The 11880-nt window shown below is 40.4% G+C and overlaps 1 protein-coding gene across 1 annotated transcript; it reads right to left on the minus strand.

Annotated features, from left to right (window-relative positions):
- Nucleotides 1-7163: 7163 nt before the first annotated feature.
- P2RY1 (purinergic receptor P2Y1) lies at nt 7164-10258 on the minus strand. The gene has a single exon (XM_025376833.1). The coding sequence runs from the start codon at nt 9428-9430 to the stop codon at nt 8309-8311; it is 1122 nt and encodes a 373-aa protein (XP_025232618.1). The 5' UTR covers nt 9431-10258; the 3' UTR covers nt 7164-8308.
- Nucleotides 10259-11880: the final 1622 nt, after the last annotated feature.

The following is an 11880-nucleotide window of genomic DNA, read 5'->3' on the forward strand; positions in this document are numbered from 1 at the left end:
CTGTCCATCACATCCCTGTTGCTGGTGTTGCTTATAGCTCACTGCTCCCTCCTCCCTTGCTGCCCCTTTTTTCTTCTCTGTCTACATAGACTCCCCAGATAATTGCTTCTGTTTCCTTGGTTAACAGCTATTGTTTGCTCACGGATGATTTTCAAACTTTAATCTCTTGCTACTACTCTGCCCTGAATGCTGGAATGTCATTTACAATGACTTACTGCACTTTTCCAGTTGGATATCTTTTAAGTACCTCTATCCTAGCACACATTGCACCCTCTCTACCACTATACTCCTTCCATACTCTCAGGTGGGAGATATTATTAAAACATAATTTGCATGCAAAGAAGAATGGTGGTGACTAGTTTTAAAAGAAAGTAAACAAATATGAAAATTTTAATCCATGTGCTACTAAACTGTTCCGGGCAGGCAGAGTATAGGGTAGATGCTTATTATCAAGTTCAGGATAGATGCTTATTATCAAGGCTAGTATCTCCAGGGATAGGCAATTCTTTCAGCTGCTCTATCTTACTGGAATTGGTCTTCAAGAATATCATCTTTTTATTCTAATTGTAAGTTCTGCAGGCAACTTTCTGATCCATAATTATATTCTCCTTGAACAAACAGATGTCTTACTGGGACTGAGATATAGTCATTGTATACTCATAAATTGGCAATCTAGTTGGTAAATGATTCTCTTGTCAGTTTGCTTGGTGTGAGTCAGTCCTCTGGAGTTGGTGAACTCTAGGTGAACTGCTAAGATCAAGTTTCTGAATCTGCAAAAGTGAAGATCAGACTCTGGACTGCAGCAACTGAAAATAAACCATGAACTACAGAGGTAACACCCAGATGAAGAGGTCAGAAGATCTTCTTGTAATATATTTTTAATTATACATACTTTGTCTTCTGTGTCTTTGTCCCATAGAGTGCATATCACAGTGCAAAGCATCAAAAAGTTGAATGCTTGCCTGTTATTCAGACCTCAGACATTCAATGGAGTATCCAAAAGAACAATATTAAATGCACTCAATCTCTCAATCCCACAAAGCCTCCATGGTGTGGAAGAAGACAACAGAAATTACAGAAAAACAATAAGAACAACAATAAAATAGCTAATGGAGTGGCAAAATCCTTAGCAGCCTCAAGAATGGCATACTTTGTATGCTTTGCCTATTCTTCCATTATCCTATGAACTGCATCTAATAATGCCCATTTTATAGTTGAGGAACACACAACAAACAGGGTTTAAATAACTTGTTCAGGTATGCAAGTAGTAAGTGGCAGAGGTGGGCTCAAAGCTAAGGTTTTTTTTTTTACTGCAAAGCTGCTGTCAAACAGTGAAGTTTTGTTGTTTTGCTGTTAACTCTTCACACCAGAGGAAACAGTATGAAGGTTAAGCTATCAAAGTTTACACAAAGCTGGGGTTTAATGATACTAACTGCAAACAGTCATCCTTAGAGGTAGGCTAAAAGGATGCTTTAATTTCTTTGGGACTTCAGAAAGGAATATTCAGAAGAAAATAACGTTAAAAGAAAAAAGAACAAGTGCAAGTAGCATAATTAACTATCTTTTCATTTATTTTAAAATAGTTTTGAAAAACAACCTCTTATCCTCTATTCTTTTAATTTTATGCCACTTTTTACTGAGTAGCGGTGAATTTTCAAACTTTTCTGATGATGTCAACAATAGAAAATGAAATGTCCACTGCGACCTATGCCACAAATACAGGTAAATATATGTATATGCATCGTGTTGTGTGAGTATGTGTGTGTCTGAAATTAAAACCACAATTACTTACTGAGTTATGGACTCTGATCTATTCTATTTCATTTTGTTAGAGTGTCAATCATAACCCATCATATTGATTTCAGGACACTTTCATGAGTCAAGACCTACAGTTTGAAAAGTCTTGGGATACGAGAGGAATGTTTTAGAAGTGAGAACGCCACATTCTTTACTAGCTCCACTTTTGAATGTCAATATTTTGTTCTCACCTATAAACCAAGGTGATGGATTTGGATCATTTCCAAGGTCTCTATCTTTTTTAGTCTGTCTTCTTCATGAATTTTCCAGCTTTGCACAGTTGTGATTTCTCCCTATCAGGTAATCAGGAAAGGCAGTGCATTTTTTTCCTCTCTGAAGTACCAACAGCCTCCACTTGCCTCCCATCCCCTGTCCCCCTACCCACTTCCATTCCCAAAGAGTTGCAGTTCTGTCAGCTGCTCAGCCCAGGGGCCTGACTCCATCCGCAGCTGCTGTTAGAACTGTCAGTCCCAGCAGCCATGCTGACTGGGGATGTCAGTCCCCAGGGTCCAGCCCAAGGCAATATAACCTTGCAGGATTAAGCAAGTAAGCACAGTGTTAACATTAACATGGATTTCTAGTGACATCTGTTTTGTCTGTAATGCCTCATCCTATCAGACTTCTAAGCCATAATAGATCTACTTTGAATTTAGGACAAGCTTTTTGTATTTGACAATGGAAGATCTGACCATATTTTGGGGAAAAATTCTAAAATCTCCTAAAGAAAGAAAATAAACTTTTCAGATCATTAAAATAGGAGAGGGAATCAAAATGGATATTAACTTGTAGAGAGAAAAGGGTCTCTGACTTTAACCCCTAAGTGATTTCAAAAATCAAAAGGTGCTCAAAGCTTTAGGGTAAATTCTTAAGTCAGAAAGATAATTATCTCTATATAAATTATATGTATGTACTAAGACACATACACACACACATACATACATATATGCCCACAGAAAACTCTACTCAAGCTGATGTTAATAAATGAAGATTCCCAAATGGCAAAGTCTGCATAGTACATCTAATTAAGGAGTTAACACTGACTGACACATATCTTAAAGACGGCAAGAAATCTGTATTTTCTACCCACAGGTTTCCCTTATAGAGCACCTATCTCAGCACACAACCAGAGAACCCAACACAGGACCATTGTGCACGTACCTTCTCAACTGAGGGGAAAAAAAGGTAATGCTTTAAGCATGCTCCCATTTCATTGTACACTGTTTTCACTGCTGCACAGATACATTTTTTAACAAACCTGGGAGAAGCAGGTGGTGTGTATGCTACTAAATAGAATCCACAAAGAATTATTAGCATAATCACCCCCATAGATTAAAAATTAGGTGAGAAAAAATTACAGCCAACATTTTAAACACAGAACACTAGCATGAGAAGCGCACATTAAGGTAGCATGAAGTATTTTACAATAAAAAATTAGCTTACATTCCTATTGACAATATCAAATATTCATAATTTTACCTATCTTGCACCAGGATTCTACCTTTAACATTGTAGTTTTTAGAGCCCAGTCTTCACCTTAAAAAACAGTTGAATTAGTTAAATGTGTTTTACAGTACTTCTCAGTCTGTATATTGTTTGTTAAAGTTTGGCAAAATTTGTGAGTATTAACACTGTAATAACATGGAAGCCATCAAACCATGTTTCATAGTTTTATTGAGTCTTTTTCAGTTTTAATTGTCCATGGTAAGTACAGTTCTAGTGACCACAATTATGAAGCTCTGCTGATACTAAAAATAGCAGATACAAAGTTGGCTGCCATGCCTTACCCACTAAGACACACACACACACACACACACACGCACGCACGCACACACACAAGGTTTTGCATACTCTTGCATGCAAACAATACTATGCTATTATAGGAAATGTACTTTCCTTTTATTAAAAATACAATTACACACAATTAGTCTGGGTTTTGTTAAGCTACCACTGATTTAGATAAACCTGAGAAAGCTCAAAATATCAAGTAACACTGTTTCCACACCACTCATTCAATGGCACTATCACTCAAAAAGAAATCTAGTTCAATCATCTATATTAAAATCACAGATAATATAAAAATAAACATTTTTTTGCTAAAGCACTAAAACATACTATAATTCAAATTCACAAATCTTGATATGTAACATATATTCACCTTCATATTAATTTGTGACGATGTGTATAATACAATGTACAACAGAATAAAAAAACTGTAACAGAATTCAGCAGTCAAATAATATACAATTATCACTATAAAATTTGGAATTTAAGATAACAACTGAACAAAAAAAAAAACAGATTAAAATTAATAGCAATATTGAACTTGCTGGTAGTGTGTTACTTTAAAATTCCATCTCAAAACAATTAAGATTATGCTGTCTCACCTTAAGAAGCAGCAACACAAAAAATTAAGTAGAACTAAGCAGCAGAGGCCGGGCGCGGTGGTTCACGCCTGTAATCCCAGCGCTTTGGGAGGCCGAGGCGGGCGGATCACGAGGTCAGGAGATAGAGACCCTCCTGGCTAACACAGTGAAACCCCGTCTCTACTAAAAATACAAAAAAATTAGCCGGGCGTGGCGGTGGGCGCCTGTAGTCCCAGCTACTCGGGAGGCTGAGGCAGGAGAATGGCGTGAACCCGGGAGGCGGAGCTTGCAGTGAGCGGAGATCGCGCCACTGCACTCCAGCCTGGGCGAATGAGCGAGACTCCTCGCAAAAACAAAACAAAACAAAACAAAAACAAAAACAAAACCAAGCAGCATTGATTATACCAGCTGCCTTTTGCTCTCCCCATCTCCATAAAGATTTTCCTTACACTGTAATGTTGTCTATATAATGCCCATCCCACTTGACTGCTAAAACATGACAGATCAACTTTAAATGTAAGACAATACTTTTGCATTTGGAAAGGGAAGCTTTGACCGTATTTAGTGACAATACTCTAAACCTCCTGAAAAGACAACAAAAACTTTTATTTAATATATAAAATGTGGACAATACAGACCCCATTTGGCTAAGATATTTTATATTCACTATTGATCTTATGATAGTCTGATACCAAATTGTGTCTATACAGAAAAAAATAAAAAGGCAAACATGCAAAAGCACTTCTAGGGAAAATTAATCACTTGTATCATGAAACATTTTCATATTTTAGACTAAAAAATGTGAAGACTTAAATATTCCAAGATACTGCTATTTGAAAAGCACTGGAATATACAACTCTTATTTATGTATGCATCATATATTTTGTAAAATACACCAGTTTGACACATTAATATTATACATTGCAATAAATATAATTTACATTAGTATATTGGATCTTTCATGAAAGTTTTTCAATCTGTACAACTGAAGGACTGTGAGCTTCTTCAATAAATACTATTACAATAGCTACAACTTGACCAGCAAAGTTTAAGCTTCAATAGATACTAACTAGTATTACATCTTTAAACATTGTCACTAGCCAAATTCCAGCTGCTATAAGCACTGGCATGTATAATATCCAAAGACAGTTTAGTGTCTTGTCTGAGAAGATTGAGACACTTTACAGGTGACAGGTCCACACCATAATCTGTGAAACTTACAAGATTTTTTTAGCCAAGGAGTGGAATGAAGTCCTGGAAAATACAGTAGCAGATTTCACAGGCTCCTGGCTGTTCAGTTTTCATGCTTTACCATATCCCCCAAAGCCCCAACAATGGATGTCATCCAACTTTTTAATCTATGTGTGGTCTTGGAAGGGTCAACAGTCACACAGCTGGCTGAGTGGCAACATCGTGGTTTTAACTCTGAATTCTGACTTGCATGCTATATTTCTTCTTTTTGTCATTTCAATGTAAACACAGATTGATGTTCAAAGAGTCAAAGATGCTAATTTGTAAGCAATAAAACATCTTGAATTTGCCATTAAAATATTTTTTGTGTGAAATTTTGCTAGGTAGTAAGTTCTATAATGTTAGCAGTTCTTTTTTCCAAATGCCAACACATTTCTGCCCTTACTATTAACATACTTCAATCGTCATATGACCTGATCAGTTTTTCAGCCAACAGAGATCACTACCTCATCCTGACCCTCTGTATGTTTTCACCATTTGTACATCTTCCCAGAGGCTTCTTTTGGCCTGGAAGGAGTTAGCAAGATCATTCTTGTACTATGTGGCATGCATTCACATGTCATCAATGTCCATATGTGATGTATGAAGCTAAAGAAGAAACACTTTGGAAAAAAACATGCCAAGTAGTAAACAAGCATTTCTAGACATTGTTCACCTCCTCAGTGGATCCACACTCACAGAATTCTCTGGACGCTGAAACAATGTACTTAACACATACTCTAAATTAAGCTGAGCATCCTGAGACCTAAAAGAAAGAAAACTAAAGTAAATGGTGAAGAAATATTATACAAATGTGTATCATTAGGCTACAAGTTCAAGTCTGGTACAAGTCCTGTAATTTCCATCTTGGTCAGTTTAATGATCTTGATCTTAACAAGGTCAATACAGTAATGACATATTTTAGATTTTGTCTTGTAGGACTCTAAAACGGATGTTATTTGAGCCTGATGAAGTGAGAATTTTGCTAACCTTCTCTTTCCTCAAAACGAGGAGGTGTAGTAGGTGTCTTCTTTATTTGGTTTCTATAATCCTATGCATTAAAACGGAACATGTAAAAAGAATCACTGCTGAGGAAGGCCAAATACAGCTTTTCTTCATTGATCTTAGTGGCCAGAGATTGGGTAAAGTGAAGCTATTTTGAAGGTCTCACAAATCCTCAATCTACATAGGCATTGCAAGAACTGAAATCAAGATCTGAATTTCCTGTCATTATGTTACACAGAGCACTAAGGTTCTTTCTTGCCTTAACATACAGCCCCATGTTGCTCTACTTGTAAAGTGCTTTCCAACAAGTTATTCCACCATCAGTTGCAAACTCTGATGTTGATTTTATGGGGGCTAGCTTTCAAAACTAAAAATTCCTTTGACACTGGATTTATTTGTTCGGGATTTTCAATTGCATTATCTCACCTTATTATTCTCATGTAGAAGTTGACCATTTCAAGGGCTAGACATGCAGCAATTCAATATTCATTAAAAATTATTAACACTGTTGAAGCATTTTACAAATTTTTCATTAACACCTGGCAGAGAACAAATATAATGGATAACACTGACCAACAGTCTTCTCTCTATTACTAGTCTGATTAGTACTTTACTTTTCAGTGCTATGGTATCTAGGTACTTTAAATCTCTATATTTCCCTCTCCATATACATGTTTTTTCTTTAAATATTGAGATGTAAGGTTTATCCAAAGATTATAGCTTCCCATTCTATCAATGCAACCTATACAAATTCTATTTTTTCTTTTCATATTGCATTTTGTGTTTTCAAACACTTAGAGGAAGCAAAAAGAGCCTTCTCCACCATGATTTTAATTTAAACTAAAGCCCTCATTCTAAAATGTCTTCTGCCCACCTCAGTTGCTTCATACATTTGAGAGTATACTTGGAGGCTATGCATCGTGGATGACTGTCAACCTCTCCTTTTCTGAAATACTGTCCTCCTGTCCAACATCCTTCAACTTACTGTTATTTGACTTTCCTCAAACTTTGGTCTGTAATTTGTTTGTGATTCTTAAAATTGTTTTTACAGATGTGAGTGAACACTTGTCCTGGAACACAAACAAAGTCTTCAGGCATTGCACAGCAGTGGGGCAAGTAAATGCTCTTTATCACAAGATATCTAAGAGAGCTCACAGTGTTTAGAAGGAAAATACATGCATTTTAATTATTTTGAATGCATTTCACCAGTACGATAATATATGCAGGCTTTCCCCATCAAACATTTAGCACCCAATATATAATGAGACCTTTTCCAGAAATAACTGGAAAACAATCACTTTGCAGGCTCTTAAATTCATTAACTTTACTTGTCTATTCAATTCCCTAAAGAAACTCAGTCAACTATCATCTATGCTTATAAGACACTGAAAAAGACACCCCACTCAGAGATCCATTGATGTGATGCTGGATGAACTAATGAGTTTAGTGTTTTGTTATACCATGCTAAATATTTCTGAGAATGTAGATTTTCGTTTTATTCCTATTGTGGATTTTAAAAATCAATAAAGGCTAGATAAACCACAAACTCAAGTTGCAGGGGGCTAGTTTTCTTAGAGAAATTACTAATATCAAAAATAGCCCCAGTACTCAGGAGCACACACACTTTAAACAGAAAAGCTTGTAAATTTTAAAGGCCAAAGAGAAAGTAAATGTTTAACTAGGTAGTGCTGTTTTATTATACATACTTCTAGTCAGAAAGAAGACAGACTTTGAAAGCAAACCAAGCAAGCTAAGTGTGGATGTGGGCATTTCTACTTCTATTATTTTTTAAACTATTTTCTTGGTTTGATTTTTTCTAAACTGACTAGAAAGTTAAAGAGGGGAAAAGCACTTGATTCTGTTAAGCATCCTACCATATTACAACAGACAGGTGTTTGGAGATTCTTGTGCCTTCACAAGCTTGTATCTCCATTCTGCTTGAACTCAGGTAAAATATTGAGGGTCATGTCTTCACTTTTGGATTGCAAATTTGCCTCACTTCTTCTAGAAGCTTTCCTTGTGGCTCGGGAGAGTCTCCTTCTGAAAGTATCTCCCGCCAAGAAATAGAGAATGGGGTCCACACAACTGTTGAGACTTGCTAGACCTCTTGTCACCTGATATGTGGCATAAACCCTGTCATTGAAAGCACACATTGCTGGGGTCTGAAAGTCAAGCCGGGCTCTCAAGTTCATCGTTTTCATCACATGGAAAGGGATGTAAGACACAGCAAAAACAGTCAGTACAATGATCACCAGGTAAATCGATTTTCTCCTCAGAGGAGAGTTGTCCAGATCTTTGTAAATCAAAGCTCTCACAATTAATCCGTAACAGCCCAGAATCAGCACCAACGGGACACAGAACATGGCCACGGTCGTGCACATGCTGTAGATGAAATAACTTCGCAGGTACTCGTCTGAGGTGGTGTCATAACAGGTGGTGGTTTTGTTTTTGCGGACCCCGGTACCCGAGTAGAATAGGATGGGGGAGATCGCCACCACCACAATGAGCCACACCAGCACGCTGATATAGACCGCGTTCTTCTTTTTGAGCCGGCCCAGGGACTTGAGGGGGTACACCACACCGCTGTACCGGTGGGCACTGATGCATGTCAGAAACAAGATGCTGCCATAGAGGTTCACATGAAAGATGAACCTCTGCAGTTTACACATGGCATCCCCGAAGATCCAGTCTGTTTTATTGAAGTAGTAGAAGATCAGGGCTGGCAGAGTCAGCACGTACAAGAAGTCGGCCAGAGCCAAGTTGAACATGTACACTGAGATGCCGCTCCAGGGCTTCATGTGGAAGACGAACATCCAGATGGCCACGCTGTTGCCCAGGAAGCCGATGATGAACACCAAAATGTAGACAGCCGGCAGGTAGTAAAACTGGAAGCCCGTCTTGGTCAAGGCGCATTTGAACGACGCGGAGACGGCGGCAGTGGAGGCGACCGTGCTGTTCCCCCAGGACGAACCCGGACCGGCCAGGAAGGCAGCGTCCGTCCCGTTGGGGACAGCCGGCCACAGCACCTCGGTCATTCTCTCCTCCTCGACTTAGGCGGCGGCTCCGAGGGGCAGCAGGCGGCGAGAGGGCAGCGGCGGCCAGGGGCGCAGCAAGCATCGGAAAAGCCAGCGAGCGGAAGGGAGCGGGCGAGCTGGATCCCCGCGGGAGGGGGCGCGCAGGGGCTCGCCCACGCCTGCTCTGGCCCCGCGTTCGCCGCGGGCCATGAAATCCGCCCCGGGCCGCCACCGAACTGGGCTATCGGGCAGGCCAGCAACTTCTCCGACCGCTGGCAACGCCGAGCTTACACAACAGGGCGCGCAGGGCACCACCGCGGATAACTTTCCGACTGCGCTTTCCCGAGGGGCCGCGGGTCCGCGCTGCAGAGCGCGCCAGAGGCACAGCGAGGTCAAGCGAAACTCGCTCTGCGGGGATCTCGCATGGGGAGGGTGCTCCCCAGCCTCCTTGGCTCAAAGATCAACTTCATTGGGGCATCTTCCTCCTCCCTACCTTAGAAACGTGCAGCTCAGCTTCGGGGCGTCTTATCGCTTCCTCCTCCTACCCTGAGCTCAGCTCCTGGCGGCCATCGGAGCGCGCGTGGCCGCAGACTCGTGCGCTTCTGAAGCGCGTCCCGTTCAGCGTCCGCGCAGTTCAGGGGCCCTTCCCCAGGCCCCGCTTTGTCCAGAGTACCGGGGTCAGGCGGGAGAGCTGAGCTCCCGTGAGGGTGGGCGGAGTTTGGGCACCCGGGCGAGTCCGCACTCCGCGGGGAGGCGAGGGGCGTGCCTCCGCCGAGCTCGCCCAGCAGCCAGCCCGCGTCCTCTAGGGTGCAGTGGGAAGCAGGAGGCGTCTACTGGGGAGCAGGTCTCCGCCGAGGCCGAGTGTGTTCAGCCTCTGCCAACACGCTGCTACCGGAGTCGGCGGCGAGGGCGAGGGGTGCGCTCAAAGGTGGCTGCTGGCAGGCGATTGGCCCGCGAGCGCTTCTTCTCTCTTCCGCCAGCTATCTCGGCAAAGTGAAGTTGCTGACACACAGGAAACCCTTCCAACCGCTCAGAGCCTTCTGCCTACAACCCCAGAGCCGACCAGTCCGTGGCAGAAGCCTCTAGGGCCCCCGAGAACCACGCCAGGTGTTTTCAAGCTCCAAGCAGCCAGGAGTCCCTAGCTGGGAACGCCCTGGCATTGCAGAGCACCTAGCTTTGCTGGGACCGGATTTCTGGCACATGCAGGAACCTGCTATTCCAAGAGGGCGCGAGCCTCCAAAGGAATGAGGGTTGGGAGAGGGGTGGAGAAGTCTGTTTCGCCCTTCTTATCGTTTTTATTTTTCTATTACTGTTTTTTTCTTAATTACCCAAATGCTATTAAACCCACGTTATTAGTAACATCAACGTGAGAATTTCCAAAATAGCCTTGTAAAAATATTACTAGTCTATATTGCACATTGCTTCAGCACAAATTTGTCGTCATAGATACTTAACACCTATTAGACAAGACAAGCTCCCCAAATCCTCCTGTTCAGTACATTTAAAGATCAGAAGCTACAATGAAATAGAAATTCAAAATTTATCGCTTTGAAAGTAATTTGAATACCAAATGAAATACATTTATATTGATAGACGTAAAAGATGGTTATAATTCCAAAGTGACTAAGGTATGGTTTTGGTGGGGGATGGGGGGAAGGAGGGTATTTGCAATTCTATTTCTTTAAGTTAAAATGATTAGTTACAGTTACCTCTAGTATCTTAAAAATACAGACTTGGAACTTCCTTAATTACTACGTTTACTGACAAACTCATTTTCTTGCCTTGAATGTAAATTTTAAGCAATGCACTTCAAAAATATATTTGAGTAAGTTTAATAGGAAACTAAATGAAATATTAGCTGTTCAGAAATATATATAAATGGACCAACACAGGAATGTAATCTAGCACTTCTTGACAAGTTACTAATCAACAATGTATTTTTACGTGACACATTAACAAAAGCTTTTCTCTTAGAGGAAAAAACATCCGAAAAGAAAATATCTGTAAAATATATACCATCAAGATTTCTTTCTGGTCCCAGATGCTACACGATAGTGTTCCCTTAAAAAATAAAGGAAAACCGCGAGCTCCTGGCTTTGATACCACAAAGGAAAATACCCCCCACAAGATCCAGATGGTGCTTTAGAGGAACACATATAGGAAGGAGCATATCTTAACACATGGTATGAATACACTGGGTTTTGAATTGCAGTCAATTTAACAGTATAAAAATTAATAATAAAACTAGAGTAAATAATTCAAGTAAAGAGTGTGAATGAGATTGTCTTGAAAAGTCTTATTTTTGTGTGTTTCCTTCCAGTCTCCTAATTATATGAGTGTATAATTCTGAGCCTTAACATGAAACATTTGTGTATTGTTTGATTTGTATGGTACTAGCTGGGATGATAGTCTATTAAGAGAGAAAAGGAAGCAAAGAAAACCATTAAGAGTTCCAGGGGTACTCAATAGGT

Source organism: Theropithecus gelada, chromosome 2 (genome assembly GCF_003255815.1).
Source record: "Theropithecus gelada isolate Dixy chromosome 2, Tgel_1.0, whole genome shotgun sequence".
NCBI classification, from domain to species: domain Eukaryota; kingdom Metazoa; phylum Chordata; class Mammalia; order Primates; family Cercopithecidae; genus Theropithecus; species Theropithecus gelada.